The sequence below is a fragment of the Mesocricetus auratus genome, unplaced genomic scaffold (genome assembly GCF_017639785.1).
Source record: "Mesocricetus auratus isolate SY011 unplaced genomic scaffold, BCM_Maur_2.0 Super-Scaffold_100022, whole genome shotgun sequence".
NCBI lineage: Eukaryota > Metazoa > Chordata > Mammalia > Rodentia > Cricetidae > Mesocricetus > Mesocricetus auratus.
In genome coordinates, this window is record NW_024429203.1 from 29,283,985 (window position 1) to 29,311,971 (window position 27,987).

Genomic DNA, 27,987 nt, shown 5'->3' on the forward strand with positions numbered 1-27,987 from the left:
CCACATATTACACACAAGGAAGCACTGGTCAGGATTATTTCAAAGTCACAAATAATTCCAAACATTTATTAAAACACATCACTGTAACAGGAAGTCTAGAATTGTGATAATGTTCCCAACTCATTTTTACTATCCTGCATTATCAACCCCCTTCACTCCGAAAGGTAAAACCTAATAAAATGAAAGGAACATTTAGACAGGTAAGGGGGATAAGTTCTACCCTCCAATGAGATAGGACTGGGTTGATAAACCAAACACTCTTGAATATACACTTTTTTTTTTTTTGATTTTCAAGACAAGGTTTCTCTATTGTTTGGAGGCTGTCCTGGAACCCACTCTGTAGACCAGGCTGGCCTCGAACTCACAGAGATCCGCCTGCCTCTGTCTCCCGAGTGCTGGGATTAAAGGTGTGTGCCACCAACGCCCGGCTGAATATACACTTTTTAAAGAAACTTTATCCAACCAGAAATTATCATGTTGTCCAACTATGCTACTTCCTTAGCACTCTGACCCTGTTCCCAGTTTGGACATCATAGTTAGCCCTGCCAACTGTCCACTAACATCCTCTCTCCCACTTCTTTTCAGGCAGGATCTGGTGATAAATGGATTTTGGCACATATACAACTCTAAAACTATATATTACATATGTACACTTCTCCCATACACATTCCATAGAGTTCTCCAGTTGAGTAATAACATTTGGTAAGTGGGATCCTTTAAATCAACATCCAGTTCATCTTAGAAGGAAAATTCTACTTCTGCAACTTGTTCATTTCAATAAGCATATTCTTTTATTTGGAGGAAACTGCAGAATCTTCAAATTATACATTGAAATCATTTATAAATAAATACATAAATTCTCATTTATACCAAGAAGTTGGTTTTATATCTTTTATCTTAAGGAAGGAAAAGCTATTTTATTTAGAGATTCATATAAAAATAACAGTTGGTTGAAAATGCTGACTCTTAAAGTTTCACTTATTATCCCTGGATTTCTCATGTGATGATAAACCAAGATCATGGAATCGGAAACTCTAGGGTTAGATCCCCCCCCCCCCCCAAAAAAAGCTTCAGTTCAGGCTCTTCCCATGAGAAATACTTTTCATGGCTCTGTTTCCCTCCACTAAGTAAGTTGAACCAATTAAACTTTAAACTGCAAGGTCTCGTCCAGGTTACTTTTATGAGGCCATCTGCAGGGAGCCACAATCCTGCCCTTCCTGTATCCCTAGGAAGAACGTTTTTAACCAACGAGTTAGGTCACATGATCCTTCACTAGGTGTATGCAGCTTTAAATGATGTTTAATTTTAGAGGGGGTACAATATTTGGGTATTATTGGCATTTTAAAAAGATTCATTAATACCTAGTACAAATAAATTATCTGGACAGACTCAATAAAATTAACTAGTGAAACTTTAAAAGAACCAGTGGTTTAATAACATATAAATATAATGTCAGCAGAGAGAGTGTAGAAGTTCTTCGGTAAATTATAACAGCATAGTTATAGGCTTTTCAAGGTACTTTTTGAACTCAGCAAGCCACTGGGCTCCAACTGCTCCATCCACAACTCGATGATCACAGCTGAGTGTAACAGACATCACGCTAGCCACATCAAAGCTAGAAAGAAAGAACATGAGTGGATAGTCTAAAGAACAATGAACCTGGGACAACAGCCACTCATATGCTGATGCCTCCAATAATCCTACCCAGGTAGGTTAGTTCCCACTCATCATTCATTCATTCTGAGGTCTGAATTTAGGTGTCTTATATGCTAGGCAAGTGCTTTACTACTGAGCTATTATCCCCAATCCTCTTCAAACAAACAAACAAAACAGGATTTCTCTGTGTACTAGAACCTTGGCTGTCCCGGAACAAACTCTGTAGACTAGGCCTGCCTCTGCCTCCCAAGTGCTGGGATTAAATGCATGCACCACCATGTCTGTTGAAAAAAACCTGATTTTTAAAGTTTTGAGACAGTTAATGAGGCTGGTCCTGAACTTGCCACATGGATGAAGCAGGCTTTGAACTTCTGACCCTCTTGACTCAGCCCCTAGAACACTACAGATCTGCACACAAGGACTGGTTCCACCCACTCTTTATCTTTCGTTCAAACTGACAGCTTGAAGAAAAACTAAATACATCCCTGGGAACATGGGTTGCCAAACCATACAAACCAGGCCAAATTCTGCTTTCTGCCTATTTTGATAGAGATCTACTTTTCTGTAAGTCATTAACATATTATTTTTGCCTAGTACAATGGCAAGCAATCAGTAACAGACCATATGGCCCAAAAAGCTAAAATATTTACTATCTAACTCTTAAAGAAAAAAATGTGTCAACTTGCCATGTAGAAATCTCAAATAAGTTCACATCTTAAATACTGACTGGAGTTAGTGAAATAAAGTAGCTTCTCTTTGTGTTTCATGCTGTATTTACTGACTCTACCTAAAGCTCTATCTATGTAATAAAATAATACAATCGAATTCCCAACACCTTCTCCACTTTCCTACTTACCCTTTTTCATTATCTGCTGGGATCAGTTTATCCTCTGAAGCACCAATTGCCAAAATACAGGCCTGAGGTGGGTTAATAATCGCAGAGAAATTCTTAATTCCAAACATTCCTAAATTGGATATTGTAAATGTTCCACCCTAAAGGAAAAAGTGTAAAAATAGGTTACACTGTCAGCATAACCATCCCAAAATTACAAAAATTGTCTGAAAAAGCCACAAGATACTTTTATTTAAGAAAGCCTTGAATAGGATACACATTATGATAAGAAACAAAGTAAGTTCTTCTGGCTTTCCTCTACAATTATGAAATACGTCTTTCAGCTTTTCCCATGGAACTGATTTGCTTTATTTTCAAGACCAAGTATGATGGGGATGTCCTTCTGTATATATATTTCTCTTATTGTTTGATGAATAAAACACTGTTTTGCCAATAGAGGCAGAAAGATAGGACATGCCAAGCGTTCTCTGGTAAGAAAAGGCCATGTAGAAATACATAGATTAGTAGTTATGGGTTAATAATTAAGAGAGCTAGCCAATAAGAAGCCCTAGAAATGAACCAACAATTTTATAATTGATGTAAGTCTTTGTGTGCTTATTTGGGGCTGAGAAGGTGGGACCTGGCGGGACAAGAAACTCCAGTGACACAAGTATCACGTCTATGTAGCAGAATCCAAATAGAAAATGCAACAAAAGCATTAGGCTGACCTTCAAAGTGACACACTCCTTACAGATCAGGATGGTTCCTACCTGAAACTCGTGAGGCTGTAATTTACCCTCTCTCGCTTTGGATGCTAAAGAAACAACATCACTAGCAATGGTTTCCAGTCCTTTTATGTGTGCATTAAACACAATTGGAGTGATAAGTCCTGCAGGGGTACTGACAGCAACGCTGACATCAACCACGTGATTTCTGTTGAAAAAGAAAATGGAATCGAACTCATCAACATCGAGGATTAGCAGCTGCCCAGGGCTGGAGAGCGGGCTCAGGGCTTAGAGCACTGGCTGTTTTCCCAGAGGACCCAGGTTCAATTCTCAGTACCCACATGGCAGCTGCCAACTGTGTATAACTGCTCCAGGGGACCTGGTACCCTCACACAGACATTCATGTAGGCAAAACACCAGTGCTCATAAGAATAAATAAACCTTAAAGAGAGAGAAAGAGAGTGAGCTGGAGAGCTGGGGGTCTCCCTAGTTCTTCCATCCTCTGCTCTGGGGGAAAAGAAAACAAAGAAAAAGTGGCAGGTTAAAGAAAATACAGGCCTTGGCTATTTCCTTCAGACACTGTAGGTGCATAGGATGCAGACCAGTGGTCTGTAGACTAGTAGAGCACCTGCCTATACAAATTCCTGAGACGGACATCCTGTACCATCAACCACCTCCATACACATACGCTCACACCCAGACCCCACACATACACTCACACACATAAGACTTTAGAGGTAACTGCACTACTGTTCAGAGATGCCTATCCAACAAGTTAATATCATGATGTGTCTTCTCTTTCACTTGTACTTCTAAAAAAATGAAAGAGGGTGGGGAGAGATATATCAGAAGGTTGATCGAATTCACACTTCCCTTTGGTAAGCCACCAAGTGGCCCACAAAAACATCATCATAATCAGCATCAAACAAACTGACTTTTCTGGGTTTTAAGTGCAAGTACATTATCTAGTGAGTCTCAACAGCAAAGCTTGAGCAGACAGAATACAGGGGGAGAGGAGGACACAATGGGGGTTGGGGCTAGGTAAAGGTGCCTGCGGCCAATCTGACAACTTCAGTCCAATGCTGGGAACCCACGTGGTAGGAGGAGGAAAGGTCCTCCCGGAAGTCGTCCTGAAGTTGGCTATGGTACACAAGCACATCAAAGGGAAGGGAAGGGAAGGGAAGGGAAGGGAAGGGAAGGGAAGGGAAGACAGAGGTAGGGAGGTAGGTACACAGGGAAGTACAGAAGAGGGAAGGAAGGAAGGAAAACATGACAAAAAAAGCAGAGACACCCTAGGGAGAAACCAGAGTGTCCAGGACACAGAGGTGGTCATGTCTCAGGAGATCCTAAAGCAGATTCCTAATCTTTGCTAGAGTAGACAACCTGTATACACCTGAGTAGCATCTCTGTGGAGACCTCTCTCACTCTGTAGGTCAAGGGGGCCTCAACTTCATCTGTACACTCGTAGAATTGTTTACAGTAAGACAGTACACGAGCATTTCCCTAAGCTCTGTGAGCTGCCCCACTAATGGGGTCATGGGAACCTGTTTGTAGTCAGTTGCCAGATCTGAGAGCAGCATCTAAAGAGGGAGCAGTCTTGTGGGACTGAGGCCAAATCTCTGAGATCTGACACTATCTCCAGGTACACAGAATCAGAATGAAGCACTTAGCTGCTGTCCACAGCAAAACTGACAGGCAGATCTCTGAGGATATGCGCATGTGTAAGTGGTAATGTGAGTGTGTGACCACAGAACTTAGTAACTCAAATCAAGCTACAGAAGTCACTGAACCTGTTACTTCATCTAAAAAATAGAAGTGAAAACAGTTAACTGATAAAGTGGTTCGAAAAACCTAATGAAATGTACCAAGCCAGTCATGAACCTGTTTATAAATAAATGCTTCCTGTTATCTACACCTGGAAAAAGTCACTGCTGACCAGATGTCTCACTCCCTGCTCCCGACAATCATTGTTAATATAACTAGACTGCGTTTTATACCTGTTTCCTTTTACTGAGTCGCTGTGAAGAATTACAGCCTTTACTGCCCAGCCTGGCACCATCTCAAGCATTTTACGCTGTTTCAAATCCGTTTATTCACAGTGGTCATCCCCCATCCCTAGTTGCAGTTGGCAGACACTAGCAAACTGCAGACCAGTGTGTACCTTCTCCAGTCAACTTACTGTCTTATAACTGTGTCCATCCAAGAAGAGTTTGCTTCGGGAACTTTCAGACAAGCCAAAGCTGAGGCTTTTATGATGAAGTCGTTAACAGAGATTTTTCCTTTCCCTTCAAGCATCTGTTAAAACAACAACCAACTAATTTTATTAAACTGTCTTGCCCAAACCCTGGTTCTTTTATCTGTTTAATGGAGGCCTTAGGTGCTACGTGTTTCCTCCTTGGCACTGAAGCAGCTGAACACTGTAAGTTATGGTATGTCGCTATTTTCACTCAACAAAACCAAGTTTTTTTTTTTCTTCTTCTTTTTAAAAGATCAAGTAAGTTAGGTAGTGGTGGCACATGCCATCTTTAATCCCAGCACTAGGGAAACAGGGGCAGGCCATGAGTTCAAGGCCAGACTGATCTACAAAGTGAGTCCCAGGGCAGCCAAGGCTACACAGAGAAACCCTGTCTCCAAAAACCAAAATAAATAAACAAACAAACAAATAAATAAGTAAATGACAACCACACTAATGAATGTTTGGTTTAGAAAAAGAAGTAGACTCAAACACTTCAGATTAGGAGTGAAATGGGGGGGGGGGGGACGACACACTATCTCTCCTACATAAAAAAAAGAAAGTGTAACCAACACCAAGATATCAGACAACCGGGCAGTGGTGGCATATGCCTTTAATCCCAGCACTGGGGAGGCAGAGGCAGGAGGATCTCTGTGAGTTCCAGGCCAGTCAGCATGGCCTATAGAGTGAGTTTCAGGACAGGTTCCAAAGCTACACAGAGACACCCTGTCTCAGAAAAACAAGCAAACAAACAAAAAACAAAACAAAACAAAAAAAAACCACAACCCCAAAAACCCAAACTCAGAATAAACACAATCAAAGAGATGAAACTGGTCATGGAAATCCACTCATACAGAAGACTAGACCACACAACTTCTCTGTCTCTCTCTTTCTTTCTGTTCCCCGCCTCCCCCCAGACAGGGCTTCTTTGTCCTGGAACTCGTTCTGTAGACTAGACTAGACTAGACTGGCCTAGTCTATAGATCACAGAAATCCACCAACCTCTGCTTCCCAAGTGGCGGGATTAAAAGCGTGCACCGCCATAGTCCGTCAACCTTTGCAGCTTTACTGGCCGACTCTACCAAACATTTAAAGGCTAACATAAAATCTTCACCTAGCCTTCTTAAAAAATGAAAGAGCAAATTAACAACCCCTCAGTGTTAGTCTCATTCCAAAATCAGACAAAAACCTAACAGCCAAAACCTAAACATTATCTTACGAATATGACAGAAAAGCCCTTAACAAAACACTATCAGAGAAAACCTAGCCATTAGCTATGACCAAATGGGATTTGTTTCAGGGATGGAAGGCTCAGTAACATCTAAAAATCAAAGTGTGCAAAGCAGTATGTGACTACAATCTCATCTATTCAAGAGGCTTAGGCAGGGGAAGCATTTGAGTACTAAGATCTGGGCATCACTGTAAGATCTTCTTTCTTAAAAGAGAAAAAGATTAACTAATGCCCTAACAGAACAAAAAGACCACAAGACTGCTTCAACAGCTCAAAAAGACACTAAATTCAGTAGCACTTTTCACAATAAAACAGTTAATGAACTTGAAGGGAGCTTCCTGATGATAAAAAAAATACACAAAGCCCCATAACTATCTGTTCTCATGCTTAATGGTTGAAAATGACAAGGTATCTCCAGGGGCATCTGTCCCCCTCTTCTGGCTGGCCTCTGTAGACACCTGCACATACATGTGCACATACATTTACAGATACAAAACACACAAATAATAAAGCTTAAAAAAGAAAAAAGGAAGAAAGAAAAACCCATAAATAATATAATAACATGGCTGAACCTTGAAACCATATGATAAATAAAAAGCATTTGGTAAATATCAGACCTCATCTGATTCTAGTCAGAGAATTCCACATTCACGTACTGGTAAAGCCTCTAAGACAAAAATGTAAGACTGGGGAGAATGGAAGGATTGATGGGATTGTGGCAAAGGGCTATTTGGGATGGAGAAATTACTCCAAAATCTATTGTGGATGTGGGTATATGCTGAAAGACACTGAACAGTCAATTCAAATGTATAGCTTTAGAACGGTATGAGTATCTCAAAAAAGCCATTCAAGGTAATACATCAAATATATTGGATACATTTATGTTTCAATACTTTGATTTTTAAAAATATTTTAGTGTGTGTGTGTGTGTGTGTACGTGCGTGCTGTATGCTGTCTGTAACTCCATGGAAGTAGTTACAGACAGTTGTAAATTGATGTGTGAATGTTGGGAATTGAACATGGGTCCTCTACAAGAACAAGTGTTCTTAACCCTGAGCTATCTCTCCAATCCCATTTCAACATTTTGACAGTAACTGTATGCCATCATCTTTAATCCCTGTAGCCATTTACAAACTGTGTCGCTGAACATTCATGCAATTATGTGCATTGTATGTGTCCACTCTGTGCTGGGTACATAATGTTAAGGCCCTCGGTATGAGGCAGTCAACAATAAAGAAAACTTCTGCTCTCAGGGAGCACACTTTCTGAAGTATACAGTACCTTAGACAGTGCTGTGTGAACAGGTGGAGGGAAGGTTGTAAATTTAGAATAAGGAAGAACAGTCAAGGCAGTAATACTTTCCAAGCCCTTGAAGAGGTGAAGGAGGAAGCCAGAGGGACACAGTAGGCCGTATACTGAGAGAGCACAAGTACAAGGGTGTAGTGCTGAGACAATGCCAAGAAGCAGCAAGACAACCAGAGTGTCTTCAGAGGTGGAGAACAGCACAGAAGTCAGACAAGTCCTGCATGCTACTATAAGGAGATGATGGGGTTCTTTTGTTCTACTGTTTTTTAAAGAATTTATTTTATGTGACTGAGTGGCTTCCTCATTTGCTCTTTCCTTATTAATTTAGTTGTTATTATTTTTAAAGACTTACTTTATGTGTGTAGGTGTTCTGTCTGCATGTACATATTTGCACCGTGTGTGAGCCTATTGCCTAGATAGATGAGCCATGTATACCTTGGAACTGGAGTTACAGTTGGCTGTAACTCCATGCGGGTGCTGAGAACGGAACCTGAATTCTCTGTAAGAGCAACAAGCACTCTTAACTACTAAGCCGTCTCTCCAGCCCCACTCTCATTTTTTGAGACAAAGTCTCTCGTTGAACCTGGAGCTGGCTGACTTAGCTAGACTGGCTATCGAGCAAGGGCCAGGGACCCTGTCTCTGGCCTCCCCATGCTGAGATTAGAGGCAATCAGAATGCTGATGTTTTACGTTAGTGATGGGGAGCTTCGTACTCATGCAACAAGCACTTCATGGATCTCCTCCTCCCAGCCTTATTCCCATTCTTAAAGCTCTTAACCATCAGCAACTCTCTGTAATCCAAACACTTCCTATTTTCCATAGTTCAGCCACATTTGTCTTACAGTGCTGTGAATTCCCCAACTGTCATTGGTCTCCCTAAACTCTCTGCGGAACTCCTCCAGTACTGAACACACAGTGTAATTCAGCAGCTTCATTCACAGAGTGGTCTACAAATGAATACCGTCACCTTTATAAAACCATCTTCTCTCCTTGTCACACTTAGTAGTGCCCAGTTCCATTATAAACTCACAATGAAGATAGACTGCTTCGTGCTCTCAGTTCCCAACAGTGCCTTATGCTGAGCTAAGTGGGCTTGCAGCACCTGACTATAGACACGTGAACGTCATTTCTTAACCACTGAAGCAGCCACAAGCATCAAAGCACAGTGAACTTGCTAGACAAATATCTCTCCACAGCAAAGTGAGTTTTAAATGATCAATTTTAATCAAGAGTTAACAAGTAAGCTAGGAAAGACGGTGTACTCCTATAATCCCAACATCAAGGTCTGTGCAGCCGTGTAATATGGAGCTCCAGGTATGAGCTACACTACCCAGAAAATTGCAACAAATCAAACAAAGTTAAGTGAAACCATCTGTGGATACTCTCTACTTAACCATTTCAAGGGGCAGGAATTTTCTATCATTAACCACTTCTCATAAGAGTGCACGGGCAGCACTGAGCTTTAGTGGGAAAGACAGAAGGTCCAGGTTTTACCTTATTAAGCTCCTTCCGTACCAACAGCACCTCTCCCATATTTACATCAATGGAAAGGTAGTAATGAGGTATAGTCTGCTTCGACTGCATTAGCCTCTGTGCAATCACCTGAAACCAGAGAGAGTTCAACATCAGTTCTCTTAGTTGAGCCCAGACCTTACCTAATCCAGTTGTTTACCTCTTCACTCAGCTCCCTGAGCAAGAAGGCAAAGGGCTGCACTTTCTAATAGATTAGCCAAAACAGAGGCTCCCTTATCCCACTCATTCAAGGGACTAAATCAAACTCCCTTACGCTAATAATTCAGTATTTTCATCAAACTCCCTCACGCTAGTAATCCAGTATTTTCAACTGACAGGTCCTTTCCAGTGTCTTAAACTATGGCACAACTAAACAACCAGAGTCAAGTGAAAACGCCCAACAGCTGTGGTTCCAGACTGCGGTGCTGCTCTTACGCGGCGAATGTTGCTGATGGGGACATCTGTGAAGACACCTGCTGCAGGAGCTGGTGCCACTCTTGGACCCGGAGGAGCCATGGCAGCTGCTGGAGCCTAAGAGGGAAAAGACAAAGCACTTAGAGACTGTGAGGATCTTAGGCACCTGTGGAGGACCACCTGTGCGATGCTGCTGCCGTGGAGCACTAGGCGTCCAAGTGAAACAGCCATGTCCCGAAGAATAGTGTCTCCATCCGCGGGGGGAAGAATAGTGTCTCCATCCGCGGGGAGCAAAAGGGACTTGCTTCAGATGCTTAATTAAGAACGTTGCTCTTAATTTTCTTTTTTTACTTAGAATTCTAAACCACGTTTTGTTTTTGTTTTTTGAGACAGGGTTTCTCTGTGGCTTTGGAAGCTGTCCTGGAACTAGTTCTTGTAGACCAGGCTGGTCTCGAACTCACAGAGATCCACCTGCCTCTGCCTCCTGAGTGTGGGAACTAAAGGCGTGAGACACCACCACGCGGCTCTTTAAACCATGCTTTAAGAGTTATCATTTTTTGAGGAAGAGTATATTCAATGACTAGTTTTTATTAAAATTGTAAAGGCAGTCAAAGCATGGTGGTGCATACCTAAAATCCCAGCACTCACGATGTTGAGGAAGTATGACTTCAGGTCCAAGCTTCTTGGCCTGGTTCAACACCACCAGAAAAGGTGGGAAGCAGGGGTGGAGAGAAAGCAAAGCATGTCTAAATTGAAGAATTAAAAAAATAACTATAAAAATAAGGGCTGGGGCCAGGGATGCAGCTCAGTTGCAGGAGTGCTTGCCAAGCATATGTAGTTCCCACAATAACAATAATTTTAAAAAGCCAAAATAACTCACAGGAGCAGCCTTAGAAGGCACAAAAGAGTCAATGTCCTTCTTGATGATTCTGCCTTCTGGTCCCGTCCCTGAAGAAACACATAAAAATCACGCATGTGACAGAACACCATTGGTTCCCCAAGGTCAACACTGTGACCTTGAAGAGACTCTCTGAAGGCATCACAGCCTTGGCTTCTCCCTTGGAACAGTGGCTTTGTTAATTACTCCTTAATTCACAGAATGCCCTGGATCAACAGTGGTTCTTTGAAATTACTGCAAATAGTAATCATTTTTCCTAGAGTTTGATCTAGTTAAATCGAACTCTTTATTTTCTTACTTTGCTTATTCCCTTTTAAGTTGGGCAATACTGATAGAGATAATACAGATCACAGTTAATACATCTAAAAGGAAAATTAGCTGTTGGCTGTGGTTATCTAAAAAATAAGCAAACAAAAACAACAACAACAACAACAACAAAAAAACAGGACCCCCGACCCATTGAACCTTGAAAAAGACACTTATTTTACCATAAAGTATTTCTTTGTAAGAGAGCGACAATTTTCTGAACAAATGAACATTTTTACTTCAGAATGTAATGAATGGTGATGTAAGTGCAATGATGTTATCGTTAGAATCATTCATTTCCCACAGTTTTTCATACCAGTCGAAACTAAACCAACCAGTGTCACTATACTACCATGCCTTTGAAAGACCTTCAGTTTCTCTCACAGGCTTGATTGATTCAAATTTCCCTCCCTCCTCCCATCTATAACATCTCAGTTTAGCCTTAGGCCCAAATACATCATCCTGTCCTTAAAACAGATTCAGAATTTAGTTATTATGATACCTTTTACTCTGGCCCACTTCTAGAAAAAATTTGGTCAAATTGTTTCATCTTCCCCCACGAAGCCTTTTAAAGGATTCCCGTTGTGTGCAGTTCTTCCCAATTGCTTTCCTTCGTTATGAAAAGAGTTGGCTACAACTGTTTATCCTCACCAGGGCTCTAGAACAGAGGCGGCAGTACCTCTATTAGATTCCTGTCTTGTAAGCACACAGAAACCATAACCTCCCCCTGCAACCAGCACCAAGCTTGATCCTCAATCCCTCAGGAGGAAGTCAGCCACCCATCAAGTTTGCTGAGGTAGCCTATGCTTTTCATCGTGTTGCCTCGCTCCCCAAGAAAGCACAACAGGGGAATGGTATAAAGGGAAAATACTAGACTGGCAGTAAACATGCACAGTTCTGTCACATTAGACAGCTGACTAGTCACCCTTCTCAATGGCAGGATGGAAGTTACAGCGGCAGCCCTTGTTCACAGTGAGACAGTGAAAACTCATCTACCAAACTACATTTTCTTCCAACAAACAAGAGCCCCCTGCTCCTAGCTTCCAAGGTCAAATCCCAGACCATGCTATTTCCAGCTCTTAAACATCTCTTGGGGGCTGGTGAGATGGCCCCTGGGAAAAGGTACTTGATATATACATCTAATGACAAGAGAGTTTAATCCTCAGAACCCACATAAAGAGAAGAACCAACTCCATAAAGTTGTCCTGAACTCCACACACATGTCTCAGCCCTCACACATGCCCTTTAGCCCCAATAATGAATAAATAAATAAATAAGTTTAAATCCCTGAAATCCATAACAAAAACAATCTTCTCTTTGCCAGCACTGTGGCATGAGAAATATACTTATGTATGGTCTTTGTTCCAAGCTCTTGGCATGGATCTTCCAAAAACCTTCGAATTTCCCCAAAGATAAGTTTTTTTTCAATCAAGCTTCTTTACATCACACCAGTTTATGTCAATGAGGTCACTGAGGACAAGACTTCTGGATAAGGCCTAGCTAAGCTAACCTAAAGACTTGATTAAAGGGTGATATAACTTTAAATCTTCTTTCCATTCCTCCTCCCCATCTCTTCCTCCAACTCTTCTGCTTCCTGCACCGATTCCACCACAGGGAAAGGGATTGGAAGCTGAGTTCAATGAACTCTGGCCTGTGATTTAGTCTTCAGTGTCTTTATGACGACACCTCTATGAAAACAATGCTTTGAATGGTGAGGACCAGGCTTCCTAGTTCGTGAGGACAGCAATGTGCAGCAAGGCCAAAGAACACATGGGTGCTCTGTGCACCCCTCCCCATTGTACTTCCTAGTTGGTGAGGACTGCAAAGTCCTGTAAGGATGGCAAGCCCAGAGAAGACATGGGTGCTGCGTGTACCCCTACTATACTATGTCCTATTCATCTCTTCCACTGGCTGTGTCTGAGTTGTACTCTCTACAGTAGACTAATAATAGTATATAAGGTCTATCAGTCATTTTAGCTAATTATCAAACCCAAGGAGAATCGGCAATCCTTAACTCACTGCTAATGAGTTACACAAACAGATGGCCCTGGGGACTTAAAAGGAATCTGAAGTAGGAGCGGTCTTACACCATAGTCAGAACCGGACTGAACTGTTGGACACTCAGATACTGGTGGTTATATGGAAAAACTCCAAATACCTGATACCAGGAACACCACACAATCATGGATCTTGAGCTCACTGGGCCTTGGCCACTCCCACCCTCCACTGCAAAATCTCATCAATCTCATCCCCTCTCTACTCAGAACTTGTTTCTCAGGCACAGAAGCCTGGTTCAATTCTTAGCACAAAAGCAAAAAAATAAGTAAAATGAAGGACTCTCTGACTTCATTGACTCTTTCACTTTCTTTTTTTTTAAAGATTTATTTATTTATTATGTATACAGTGTTCTGTCTGCACGTATGCCTGCAGGCCAGAAGAGGGCACCAGATCTCATCACAGATGGTTATGAGCCACAATGAGGTTGCTGGGAATTGAACTCAGGACCCCTGGAAGAGCAGTCAGTGCTCTTAACCCCTGAGTCATCTCTCCAGCCCAACCTTTCAACTTTCACTAGCCTTGATCTTCCTGTTGCCATTTGTCCCTGTCCTTTCCTTCCTTCCTTTGCTCCTCCCTCCCTCTTTCCCCAAATCACAGTCTTCAAACTACTGTTAGAAATCCTTCATTCCCTTGCAAAACTCTAGAACCTGCTTATCTTCTCATTAAGCAATTTTGCTTGGAACAGAAAGCACAGACTTGGCTGACTAACTCAATTCAGAACTGAAAACCTAAGACACAAGCCCAGAAGCTTCCCAGAACCCAACCTCTCCTTTCTATTGTTCCCAGACCTAGAAGACTGGTCTGTAATTTCTCTAACCCTCGCCCTTTCCACACTCACTTCCCAAGATAATCAGATAACCTTAATTTATAGAACAGACAGTGCAAGGAGGGATTCTTATTTCCTACCACCAAACCAACCATCCATAATTTTAAAGGTTAATCCCATTTCCTTTTATATTCCAAAGAATTCTGTTTCCTGACAAACCATTCTGCCCTATGTCACCCCAATTGTTTCTAATGGACCAGATTCTCAAGAAGAGCATTTTGCCTCCCAGGGCACCCTGGCAGCAGCTGAAGATATTTTTGTGCCCTGTGAATGCTAGCATTCACACAATGCTAGGCAAGCGCTCTACCACCGAACTTCAGCCCCAGCTGCCTCGTGGTTAGCTCGCTCTCTAGCCCAGGAGGACCTGAACAGCCCAGCAGATCCTTCCTTCTGCCTCAGCCTTTGACCAGCTAGATCACAGGCGTTCTTCTCACCCTTGTCCTCTGCTCTCCCCTCCACTCTGCATGCTCTGTTACGTTCCTCAGGCATGTCAAGGTTTGTACGATTCCAGACCATGTGCTGCTGGCATACCAACCTCTGACAAAATGCTTGTCTTCAATACTTCACATGGCTGACTCACGGGTGACTCCTTGTCTTCCAGAGATCATGTGACTCCTTCTTGGCAAGATCCTCCTCACCCACCCTGTCTAAAAGTCGCCATGTCCTGTCACTGTCACTCACAGACAGGTTTATCACTGAGTCTAGTCCTTTTTAGCTCTTAAGTCATCTCAGTTCACAATGAAAATTTAGAACCAGGATAGCTAATATGTTTTCTGTGCACAAGCACTCTTACTAATCTTCACAACTTACTAAGTATTATTATTATATACAAGTGACAGAGTCAGGAAAGGTCACAGTGCTAGCATACTGCAGAGCTGACATTTAAACCCGAGCAGTCCAGCTCCGGATCCCATTCTTCACTACAGTAGACTTCTGCTCACTCACCCTCCACTGCTGGCCAGTGGAGTCAGAATGTTCTCCATCTTATGCACAGATGGCATTAAATAACTATCTGCTTAGCTAATAATAAAGGGATTGATTAACCCTGCCTGCATGAAACAATACTGGGATATTTCAATTTAACGCTCTAGTAAAATAACTCTCCAACAAATGACCCTAACAGTCCAGTTTTTCAGGCAGTTATTAACGCAGCCCCTCTGCTCTTTGAAACTCCTTAAACTTGTCTTCAATACTAAACACAAATGTAGAAACAATAGCAAAACTGCTGCTTTGTCTTGAGATCACTTTGGCTTCCAACAACAAAACAGCAGCGTGGTAGTAGGTGAGAATCAGACCGAGTGCACACAGCTGCAGATCTGAGGACATAATTGTAGTTTTCTTCCCCCCCCCTTTGGTTTTCCGAGACAGGGTTTCTCTGTATTGTTTTGGAGGCTGTACTGGAACTCACTCTGTAGACCAGGCTGGCCTCGAACTCACAAGAGATCCTCCTGCCTCTGCCTCCCGAGTGCTGGGATTAAAGTCGTGAGCCACCAACGCCCGGCGTAGTTTTCTTCAGTGACTATGTATGGTAGAGCAGGGAGAGGCAGCACAGAGTAATGGGAAGAATACAGAATTTAAAATAGGACCTAACTACTCAGGGTGCTGAAGACAGAACACTGCAAGTTCAAGGCCAGTCTGGGCAATTTTATTATTCTGAGACGTTATCTCAAAATAAAAGTAAAGAGAGGCGATAGGAATTGTAATGCTTGTTACAATGCTTGCCTACTATGAATGGAACCCTAGATTCAACAACCAGTATCAAACAAAAAAAAGGGGAAAGGAAAAGGAAAAGACAGAACTGGGCTGTTGAGAAGGCTCAATGTGTAAGGCTCTGGCTGCCAACACTGACGACCTGAGTTCAAGCCCAGCATGAGGTGTCACACTGTACACAGAAGTCAAAGGACAAACGACAGGAGTCAGTTCTGTTTCTATCGTGTGGGTCCCAGGGACAGAGCTCAGGTCAGCAGCAGCATTTTTATCTGATGAGCCATCTCACCAGCCCTGTAGCTTATTGCTACACTCAGTCAACTTAGCACTGAGATTTATCACACAGCAAGTCTTAAAACTTAATATTGCTCAACAAACACATACGCTTTTGCCAACAATTAAGTAAGACAGGGAGAAACGGGGATATGAGAAAGGACAGGAGCCCCTCGACAGCTGAGAAGCAAGGATTCCAGCAATTAACATTTGCTGAAGGCCTTTCCTACTTCCCAAAGGTAAACAACCAGAAATATTCTAGGAAGCTCTTGAGAAATCCCATCTACTGCAGAAACCAACACTAGAACCCTTACACTCCTGGCTTCTCCTTAGCAGATTGTAATTCCATCCACTGCACCTTCAGAGCCACCCCACGGTCTTACTCACCAAGGGAGGGAGGGAGGGAAAAGAGCTACAAAAGGGATACACATGGCTAATGGTAAGACATTTAACTGCAACTCTCCCCTCTGGACTCACATTTACACTTGGCTATGCCTGACCTCCTATGACTCTCCCTTAAAAAGCCCATACCTACACCTGGGTATATATTATTATTCCTCCCAACCCTCATGCTTTAAAAATCTTCACTAAAATATCTTTCAATAAATCACACCATTCTTTCATTCTTTTGTGAACACCCATCCTCTCCCCCTGCTTTGTTTTTTGAGACAGGGTTTCTCTGTGCAGCCCTGACTGTCCTGAAACTTATTCTGTAGACCAGGCTAGCATCGAACCGAGAGATACACCTGCATCTGCCTCCAGGCTCCAGGTGCTAGTATTAAAGGTGGGTGCCACCACACCCAGCTTGTGAATGCCTTTCTACTTCTACTAAAACCAACTCAGCTTCGTTCTGACAAGTCCTGAAATTCTTTTCTGCATCAAAGCCACAAAACCGGGGTTTCCCTGAGTCGAGGTCCCTGAAAGATTTAGGGAGCTCCTCAGAGTTCTGAGGACAAATCTGGAGAGATGTTTCCTTTTCTCAGCACTGCTTTTAAAGATTTCCTATAAATGCAGGAACACATGTTAAAAGGCACACAAATTACACAGGCACACTAGGAAGATCATATAAAACACAGTGCTTTCCCTGCTCCATGAAGGAACAAAGATATCTCCCTCCCACACAGTTGTATGCACTGGTCTTATGGACAGCATTTAACTAAGCTTATGGACATCATTTAACTAAACTTGTTAACTCCTTTCTTTAGAAAGAAACTTACCTTTAACTTGGGTGAGGTCAATCCCTCTCTCTGCTGCCAACTTCTTTGCAAGAGGGCTAACAAACACCCTTCCCTTTGGTCCAGCAGGAAGGCCTGAGGGTGTCGGTGCTAGAGGCTGGGCAGTGGGAGGAGCAGCTGCCACCTTGGGAAAAAGTTAACAGTATCCACTTATCACTACAAAGATAATCTGAAAGAACACAGGTTCTTATTTTATACAGTAAAAGGTTTTATAATTAAGTGATGTTTACTTTCTTCCCCTAAGACCGTAATGCACTTTTCTGGTTGGACTAACATACAAGTCTTAATAACAGGAGAGGTATGGAATTAAACTAACCAGTGTTGTGTGTCAGAGGGTGGGGCTTGCCACTAGCTGACCAAAACCATTAACCATAGAGGTTTCAGAGGGCTGAGGACAGATAGGAGACAGGAAGTAGTAAGGCGGGCCTGGGAGAGTATCTCAGCCTTTCAGATGGAGGAACGGAAGACATAGGAGATGACTGGTGGCTGCTACACTGTTTCTCTCATCTTTCAGGTTATTACCCCAATTTCTGACTCCCAATTCTTTATTAATAAAGAATAGTTAGATAAATGCATCAGACCTGTGTATAACATCCTTGTCACCTGTCATCCCCCGCCCCAGACTTTGTAACCCATGGTGATCCTACTGCCTCCACCTCTCCAAGTATCTGAACCACCCTACACCTAGCTTCTGCTACTTATTGTCAGAGTATAATCAACCTGATGTCTGCTTTTGTTTAACCCCACTTCAGGATATAAAATGATACCACCAGGTCATGTTTCAAGTGTCTTAAGGAATAGACTACACTGTTCCCTGACAACATCCCCATCAAAGCAAGTAAGGGAGGAGTCAAGCTTCTTCTGAGGAAACATATACCTTTGTAAACCCTCAGAGGTGTGTGCTGAAGAGTACTAGATGCTATTATACGTCATGTCTGATCAGGGTCCAAGGTCCAAAATACATGTTCATCAACTACAATACACAAATACCAGAACTGAAAATTAAAACAGGTATTTAATAAAGCAACAGAAAATGTGGAGTGAGAGCATCACCTCCCGAGGGCACGAACTTCACAATGAATGCAGAAGAACATGTAACTCAGTTTTGCTCTTACAGGACTCAAGATGGCGGCAAACTACTGACCATCAGGTAGACAGCACATGCTATGCATCCCAGGTGATGCTGGGCACTTTCCTGCATGTAGGATCTGGACACACAGGAGCCTGGGCTACCCATCTGTCTGAAAGGATAATTTCCCAGTTCAGAAGCATACCTACCGGGGGTGGGACAGGTGGTGGTGCCTGTGGCTTTAAGCTGGTCACTTCCATTGGCCTGTAGTCTGCAAAAGCTGCTATATCTTCCTGTTTTTCTACTATGATACAAAGTGGGGCTCCCAGGGGAACATCCCTTGTGCCTTCAGGGATCAGGATTTTTGCCAGATAACCTTCTTCTTGTACTTCAAAGCCTTAAGAAGAAAGAAAAATAGTATGGGGCTCAAGACGTTCTTACAGCTTCACCAGGGTTTCAGATAAAAGGTTTTTTATATTCACACTCCTGGCATTGGTTTGGTTTTATTTTTACAAGCTCCTAAACCTCTCTGTGCCTGTTTTGAGCCTTTAACATGGGAACATGGAACCAGAAATAATACAGTCAACCTTCTGTCCATAGGTTCTGCATCCCTAAATTCATTCAACTGTAGGTCAACTGTTACACTGTACTATGTAGTTAGCTAACAGAGATCTGAACTCAGCACACTTTTTAGTCTTGCAACTGTTTCCTAGGTAATACAGTGTAACAACTGTTCACACAGCACTGTTGCATTAGGCATTACAAGTAACTAGAAATGATTAAAAGTATACTTGGTAGAGGCATAGCTCAGTAACAGAGGTCCTACTAATTTGCTCAAGGCCTTGGATTCAATCCCAGTGACTCCACCCTGACCCCAAATACTATGTCCACGTATGGCTTTTTGTTTGTTTGTTTGTTTTTCCGAGACAGGGTTTCTTTGTACTGTTTTGGAGGCTGTCCTGGAACTCGCTTGGTTGACCAGCCTGGTCTCGAACTCACAGAGATCCTCCTGCTTCTGCCTCCCGAGTGCTGGGATTAAAGGCGTGCGCCACCACCGCCCGGCAACACTATGCCGACTTATACAGGGAACTGGAGTCTATAGACTTCCATCCTTGAATCAGTATGCCTACATATACACCAAGAAATGACTGACTATACCATCCTCGTGCAAATATTATGGATTTAAATCTATTTTTTAAGTGTTTAGGAACAGTCCCTGGAACAGAGTAAACGAAAAAATGCAGCCTGCTCTCCAAATCCTGAGGCCAAAACAATGTGGGAAAGAACTGCACCTGTGCTGGACACCTACGGACGACTTCTCTGGAGCACTGTGATCCCTCGCAGATACTGAGATAACTGTACTGTCCTACCAGGACTGCGGACAGCAGCTCCTTCTGAGAGTTATTGAAAACACCTCAGGGCAGCTCTTATGTGGAACTCACAGGATTGATTCTAAGATGGTTTCAGATACACTGCTGAAAGTCAGTTCCATGGAAGCTGAGTTACCAGAACTGCCAAGCCGGACAGCGTGTGAGATTTCAGCACTAAACCTGTTCTCAGAGCTTCTCAAAGACTGTACTTGACATTACCCTAGATATTCCAATGTGAGGAAATACAACAACACTGGGGTCCCTGTGACAACACTTAATATGTCAATCAGCTGCTGTTTTTCTCAAACACAAAACCTTAAGCTGGGTGTGGTGGTTGTTTTCTTGTAACCCCATCATCAGGAGGCTGAAATAGAGGACATCAAGCTCAAAGATAACCTGAGCAACATAGTAAGTTCAAAAGTTCAAGACCAGATTACATAGCAAAGAGTTCCCCATAAAGAAATAGCAGCAGAGCATGCTAGTGCATGCCTTTAATCCCAGCACTCCAATCTCTGAGTTCCATGCCATCCAGGGTGAGTGAGACCCTGTCTCAGAAATTAATTCAATTAATTAAACTAAAAAATTTTTAAGGCAAAACTAAGTTACTGAAAAGGGCAAGTTCTGCCTTCTGGATCTTATTTCTTTCTGCAGTTACACCTCTTCTTGATGAACACATCTCTAATGACTCCTTTCATTTCCTAACTGGGACAACTCAATAAAGCTGGGCAGAGGGGGCGTAAACCTTTGATCTCAGGTTCGGCAAGCATCTTTAGTCACACCAAACCGTTTTGCTGGCCTTTTGCTTTTTTTCTTAAGACAGAACCACTTCTTCTAATAAAAGCTATGGGAACCAGGTATCGTGGTGCAAGCCTGTAATCCCAGCACTTGAATTTGGAGGCTGAGGCTGGAAGACTGCAGATTAAAGGCCAGTCTCATCTCAAAACTAACAACAACAAAATCCCACATTTTAAAACCATGATGAAAGATGAGATGGAATGCTCTGGTGGGAGGGGAGGGTCTTACTCTTTGGTTCACACTTGCCCTAGGCATCCTTAAGAATGGCAGGGGTGAAGAGAGCACTCACTGTCTGTGACCACTACTTCCTCATGCCTCCTAGGTCCTGCTATGCTTACTCTGTGGCACGGATGGGCTTCTTGCTTCTAGAGACTACGGACGAGTGGCAAAAAGTTCATAATGCCTAGGATTATCAATAAATACAAGCACAAATACACCGCTGCTTAGGGATTTTGTTTCTGAGAATAAAATACATCAAAGAAGGGCACATGGGCGCCGGGCGTTGGTGGCGCACGCCTTTAATCCCAGCACTCGGGAGGCAGAGGCAGGCGGATCGCTGTGAGTTCGAGGCTGGGCTGGACCGATAGCCTCCGAAACAATACAGAGAAACCCTGTCTCGTAAAAACCAAAAAAAAAAAAAAAAAAAAAAAAAAAACCAAAAGAAGGGCACATGGGAATGTGATACAGGTGAAGACTGACAGGCATGGGTTCTGTTTTCCTCAAAATCATTGGAAACCCTTTGGTACTCTCTTGCTCCAGATTGGGGGGCGGGAGATTTTCTTCCTTCTCACATTTAGACAATGGCAGTTCTGGGACAACTTCTGAGTATCATAAGATTATGGCAAACCCTGGCTTAAGAAAAAATCTTGGCTGGGCGTTGGTGGCACACACCTTTAATCCCAGCACTGGGGGTGGAAGTGGGGGACAGAGGCAGGCGATCTCTGTGAGTTCGAGGCCAGCCTGGTCTACAAAGCGAGTTCCTAGGAAAGCCTCCAAAACAATACAGAGAAACCCTGTCTCAAAAAAAAACAAAAAAAAAACAAAAAAAACAAAAAGAAAAAAGAAAAAAAAGAAAAAATCTTGATATGTCCTCCATCAAAGAGTACAGCTCAAAACTCACATATGTGACTGTGCATGACTTTGTTATAAAATATCATGCCAGGCAGCAAATCCCAGGAATTATAAAATTCATGTTACCACTCACTCAGTACAGGAAAGGATGGCCATCCTCCTCCTCCTCACTCAACGACCAAGAACTGAAAAACTCTCACCTATATTGGCCTTGTCAGTCTCTATCTCTGCCAGTAAGTCTCCTTCACTGAGCTTCTCACCCACTTTCTTTTCCCATCTCTGGACCGTGCCCATGGTCATGGTGGGGGAGAGGGCAGGAAGAACTACCTGCAGAAACAAACGCATCATGGTTACCCCAGAAGCACTGCACACAAAAGCATTCTGGCAAGTGCATGCAGAGACTGGGGTGATTCAATCACTGCCACACCCAGCTCGGTTGGAATTAATCTGTAATCTCCACACTCAAAAGGCAGAAGAGAAAGATCATGTTTGAGACCAACTTGAACTACACAGTGAAACCTTGGCTCAAAATTAAACCACAACCAAAAAACCAAATTACCCATTACAGCAAGAATCTGTGCTTAGTAGCTTTCCACCAGTTAAGTCACCTTCAGAACAAGGGTAGTTAATACTTGACCAGTTACCCTAACCCGTCCTCCAAAGTTAAAATCAACAGGCAGGCCGGGCGTTGGTGGCGCACGCCTTTAATCCCAGCACTCGGGAGGCAGAGGCAGGCGGATCTCTGTGAGTTCGAGGCTGGGCTGGACCAATAGCCTCCAAAACAATACAGAGAAACCCTGTCTCGAAAAAAAAAAAAAAAAATCAACAGGCAGGTAGGAAAGATTTCTTTCAGATGGTCAAAACAAGCTCCTCAGTATATATGCAGTCTCTTTTCAACTAGGATGGGTTCTCAACCTTTCTAACACATGTTGTGGTGACCCCCAACCATAAAATTACTTCAATGCTACTTCCTAACTGTAATTCTGTTAGTGCTATGAATTGTAATCTAAGTATCTGATATGTAAGATATGCAATATGTGAGCCCCCAGGTTGAGAACTGCTGCTCTAGGTTACGAAGGATACTGTTCATTTTCACAGAATGATCTTGATCTAGACAGACCACTCTGTTGAATTTGCTGTGTTCTGCAATGAGCATCTATTTAACTTTTCACTCATAAGAAACCACACTTATTTCACACTTACTAGATACATATTTTTTTAAATCAAGGGCTGGAGAGATGATTCAGCAGTTAAGAGCACTTGCTGCTCTTCCACAGAACCTGAGATCTGTTCCCAGCACTCACGTAGGACAGCTCACAACCACCTGTAACTCCAGCTTCAGAAGTTACCTTCATACAGACATACATGCAGACAAAACACCAATGCACATAAAATAAAAACAAATAAATTATGTTTTAAAACCAACATTAAGAGCTCTTCCTGGAGCAAAGGATGAGGATCAATAGTAGAAAAGCACCTGACTAGCATGTTTGAGGCCCTGAGTTAGAACTCAGGATTGGAGGGAAAAACAAAACAAACTAAATACCATTCTTTTTGTTTGTTTATTTTTTGAGGCAAGGTTTCTCTGTATAGCACTGGCTGTTCAGGAACTTGGCTGCAGACAGAGCTGGCCTCAAACCTACAGAGATCTGCTTGCCTCTACTTCCTGAATGCTGTGATTAAAGGCATGCACCACCACTGCAACACCATTCTTCAGTCTACAGCAATAATACATTGTATTCTTGAAAACTGCTAAAGGATGTCTAAGCTTGAACGTGTGTGTGTGTGTGTGTGTGTGTGTGTGTGTGTGTGTGTGTTGTATGCACTGCTCTATGCAAAGGTGAAGTACAGAAGCCAGAGGAAGATATAAGCTGTCCTGTGCTGTCTCCCTTATTTCCTTGAGACAGGGTCTCTCACTGAGGTGTACACCAAGCCTCAACTTCCAACTCTCTAGTCTCTGCTCCCCCACAGCACTAGGGATATATATATATGTATGTATGTATATATATATGTGTGTGTATCTGTGTATACATACATATATACATACATACATACATATACTTCATGAGTTGTTTTTTTACCTCTACACATGTTGGCACACTGCCCACATGCATGCTAAATACATGTAAAAATATTAATTACATTCCTATTTATATGATTGTGTCCACTGAGTTTTGGACAGTTATTCAGTTAATATGGATTTCATTTGCTACCTTCTTAGTGTTTTAAGTACCAATAGCCTCACACTAAGGAAAAAATTTTAATAAATAATGTCTTTAGAAGTGGGAAAAAAATAAAACAAAACCTATAAAATTCTTTCTTTGTTATTGGTTTTTTGAGACAGGGTTTCTCTGTGTAACAGTTCTGGCTATCCTTGGACTCACTTTATAGACTAGGTTGGCTTTAAATTCACAGAGATCTGCCTGCCTCTGTCTCCCAGAGTTCTGGGATGAAAGGCATGTACCACAATGCCTGGCTTTAGAAAATTCCTTAAAAATTACTTTCTGTTCAGAATTTGTTTTCTTTGTTTCATAATCACCAGTGAAGTGACTGAAAGCATGTGTGTGTGGAATATACTCATACATATTTTTATCATCTCAAAGGATTCTTAGGGCCCAATTCTAACACTTGAACATAAAGCACCACAAAATGGAGAAAGAAGGTATTATGTAATAAAATAAGGATGCTAAACTGAATGAATTAATCGTGAAAGCTAAAGACCAGGCAAAATTTCATAAGTGATTGCTACCAACAGAGTTGGAACATGATTTCCAAAGAAACTGATTCATTCAAAAAGACTTCCTATAAAGTTAAAGAAAGTTAGGCTGGACGGTGGTGGCACACCACCAGGACTACACACCCTGTGGCCCTGTTGTTGTGAGATGTTTGTGTACTATTCTGACGACGTATTGCTGTGACTGCTGTAATAAAAAGCTGAACAGTCAATAATAAGGCAGGAGATCCAGATGGGACCCCCAGGCAGAGAGAACTCTGGGAAGAAGGGCAGAGTCACCAGCCAGATGCAGACAAAGCGGGATGGACAACCAGAGATGAAGGAACACCACATGGCAGAATGTAGATTCGTATAAATGGGTTAAATTAAGTTATAAGAGATAGTGGGGCAAACCTAAGCTAAAGTTGAACTTTCATAATTAATAATACATCCTTGTGTCATTATTTGTAAGCTGGCCTCCCAAAGAAAAATCTGACTACACCTTGTCTTTAAAAAGCAAACACACAGGGCTGGAGAGATGGCTCAGCAGTTCAAAGCACTGGCTGCTCTTCAGAGGACCAGGGTTCGATTCCTAACACCCACATGGCAGCTCAACTGTCTGTACCACCTGTGCCTGGGGATCCGACATCATCACACAGACATACACACAGGCAAAGCACCAATATACATAAAATAAAAGTAAATGAATTACAAAAACAAACAAAAATGTTAAAGAAAGGTGAAATCTTAATTCTTTAGATTTTACCTACTTCCATATAAAAACCACATACATACACAGAGGAAAACCCTAATATCTAACAAGCTTATTCAGTGTGTGTATCTTTTTTGTTTGTTTGTTTTTTGAGGAAGGGTTTCTCTGTGGGTTTGGAGGGTGTCCTGGAACTCGCTCTTGTAGACCAGGCTGGTCTCGAACTCACAGAGATCTGCCTGCCTCTGCCTCCCGAGTGCTGGGATTAAAGGCGTACACCACCATCACCCAGCCCAGTGTGTGAATCTAGGTGTCTATGTTTCTTGTGCTTTTTCTTTGGCTTTTTCCCTGTTTGTTTTGCCCTATTCTAGTTTATTTTTATTTTATCATTATTCTTTTTTAGATACATGTTGTTTTTCTAATAAGAGAGAAAAAGAGTATGGGTTTGGATAGGTAGTGAAGTGGGGAGAATCTGGGAGTTGGGGGAACAGAAAATTGTAATTAGATCATGTGTATGAAAGGAAATTTACTTTTAAAAAGAAGTATGTTTTAGTTTACTAAAAGCTGATTTAAGCCCATGGCAATGACATTTATGGCCACTAGCTTTGTTACAATGTTATTGTGTACACTATTCGATACTTCTTTTCTTTAAAAGATTTATTTATTTTTAATTTTTTATGTGCATTGGTGTTTTGCCCACATTTGTGTCTGTGTAAGGGTGTCAGATTCCCTATAGACAGTTGTGAGCTGCCCTGTGGGTGCTGGGAATCAAACTAGGTCCTTTGGAAGAATAATCAATGCTATTGTTAACCGCTGAGCATCTCTCAGCCAATTCACACTCATCCTTTATTGTTACTTTTCTCACTTATTGGAATACTCCATCCATGCTTGGAAACATACCTCTCTAAACCCAAGGAAAGCATCTGGGGACTTTCATTCAATAGACATCATCTGTTCTATTACAAATTCTACTTGTACAGGAAAAAAATCATTTTCATAACCTCAAGCACTATCCTGTGCCCTGCGCTAAGGCTAAGAAAGGTTAAAGGAACTGTCCAAGTTCACACACTTGGAGACGACCGGTCAAAAATAAAAGCCATCAAGTTTCACAGTTAAATATCTGTACTCAGCCAAGTGGCAAGCACTTATCGTCTTTAAAGAAAAGTTTTCAGAGTTCGAGGCCAGCCTGGTCTACAAAGTGAGTTCCAGGACAGCCTGTCTCGAAAAACCAAAAAAAGAAAAAAGAAAAAAAAAAAGAAAAGTTTTCAGGATGCAAATGCCACCCATTTAAAAAAAAATGTAGAAATAAAACCACCAGGAGCCAACACTCAGCAGCTGAGCCTTACTTGCATGTGAGGAGGATAGGAACTCCCAGGAGCCTTTGCAGAAGGTGCAGTTGGTGCAGCACAAGGTGCTGGGGCTGGTGTCGGGGCTGCAGCCTGTGGGGTAGTAGCTGCTGCTGAATCCAATGTGTAATTTTTAAAGGCTTCAATATCCTCAGGCCTGAAGAAGAAAAAGAACATGTAAGAGTTTACAAAGCAAATCCAGCCCCCACACCCCAGCAAGTCTTCAAAAGTCTTTAACTTCCACTTTGAGTTAAAATGCTCTTGGAGCGCCAAGCGTTCACAAATTACAAGGGTTTTCACTCACTTCCCAACTGTGATACAGATGATGGATCCAATTGGAATATCTCTGGTTCCTTCAGCAACAAGGATCTTTGCCATATAGCACTCCTCCAAGCTCTCAAATCCAACAGTGGCTTTATCGGTTTCAACCTTTTAACACAAAGCATTAGCTTAGGTCTGTACTGCCAACATGCAGTTCAGTAGACCGTCTAGAATTTCATATGAAGATAAACCCACTATCACAGACCGGAAAGAATGGTTTTAAAACATTTTAGGTAGTAAGCAGGCATTGCTAGCATTAGGTGGCAGAAGGAGACAGATCTCTGAGAGTTGCAGGGCAGTCAGAGTTACATGGTGAAACCCTGCCTCAAAAAGTTTAGCTATTTGCTGACAACTCGTCTAAACCAATCAACTCTAATAACTGTGAGAGGAAAAATATAAGTTTCTTAAAGAGGAAGGAGTAACTACCCACCAGAAAGCTAAGACTAGTCTGCTTAACAAAGCCTTTCCCTTAAAATCAGCTGCATATTTTAAAACTTACCTCTGCAATTAGATCACCCTCGTTGATTTTTTCCCCTTCTTTTTTTTCCCAGCGGGCTATAGTGCCTGCCTGCATCGTAGGGGAAAGGGAAGGCAACGGAACCTGGAGGAGAAAAAGAAGCATAATTTAAACAGGACACTTAACTCTCGATATAGTTTAGAGTTTCATTACATTCACTTCCGTGCAAAGAATTCACTGAGTCCCAATACAAACTAGTCACTGGGGACGGAAAGGGAGTTCGCGCACCCCAATAGTTCATGATTTTCAATGGTAGGTTGATCGTCCAGTCAGTCTAGTGGATCTGAAGAGAGCCCGTGAGAATCCAGACCTTTTGCATATCGCCCCAGGCTTGAAGCTCTCCTTTCAAAGAAGAGATCCCCACTGGGAAGGTCTGGGGCAAAGCGGTCAATAGATCCTGACCGGTGCTGGCTCACAGAGGCCTCTCAAGGAGGATTCCCCCACGTCAAGGAACCGACTCTGAAGGACAACGGGGTCCGGGGTGGAGCACTCACCTTCTGGTGCGGGGGGAGGCTGTAAGAGCGGCGGCCGGGCGACCCCAGGAGCTGCCGCAGTAAACGGTTACGGGGCGCGGTGTCCGAGCCGGAGCTCCAGCCGCACAGAAAGCGGACCCCATAGCTCGGGGTCCCGCTGCTGAAACGAGCCGCACCGGGGCCGGCCCGTGAGCTCCCACACGGGGCCACGGGGCCATCCTTCAAGACTGCCCACCGATCCCCGAGTCCGGCCCTGGGCACTGCACTCTGCGCCCGCCGCACACAGACTCGCCACATCCTGCCACCAACCCCCACGCCCCAAAAGCTCCGCCGTCTCCCGAGTGACCTCTCCAAGAGCAGCGCGGCTCTGCCGTCAGCCGCGCCCTGCGGTC

General features: G+C 42.8%; 1 protein-coding gene across 1 annotated transcript; it reads right to left on the reverse strand.

Moving 5' to 3' along the window:
* Positions 1 to 34: 34 nt before the first annotated feature.
* Positions 35 to 27,965, reverse strand: Dlat (dihydrolipoamide S-acetyltransferase). The gene is made up of 14 exons (XM_040729696.1): positions 27,617 to 27,965; positions 27,105 to 27,206; positions 26,589 to 26,713; positions 26,285 to 26,441; positions 21,717 to 21,843; positions 18,490 to 18,677; positions 17,194 to 17,335; positions 10,789 to 10,856; positions 9,930 to 10,025; positions 9,477 to 9,584; positions 5,393 to 5,508; positions 3,259 to 3,421; positions 2,513 to 2,649; positions 35 to 1,615 (listed from the first exon to the last, which is right to left on the reverse strand). Exons 1-14 carry the CDS (start codon positions 27,890 to 27,892, stop codon positions 1,486 to 1,488), a joined length of 1,935 nt encoding a protein of 644 aa, XP_040585630.1. The 5' UTR covers positions 27,893 to 27,965; the 3' UTR covers positions 35 to 1,485.
* Between the last annotated feature and the right edge of the window lie 22 nt (positions 27,966 to 27,987).

What these genes read in the sequence shown, in the direction of transcription:
- Dlat (XM_040729696.1), bottom strand. Translation starts at nt 27,892, where the DNA reads ATGTGGCGAGTCTGTGTGCGGCGGGCGCAGAGTGCAGTGCCCAGGGCC. An exon ending in TGACCTCACCCAAGTTAAAG is followed by an intron (nt 10,857 to 17,193) that starts GTAAGTTTCTTT and finishes GTGTTTCTTCAG; the next exon opens with GGACGGGACCAGAAGGCAGA. An exon ending in TACGGAAGGAGCTTAATAAG is followed by an intron (nt 5,509 to 9,476) that starts GTAAAACCTGGA and finishes TTGTTTTAACAG; the next exon opens with ATGCTTGAAGGGAAAGGAAA.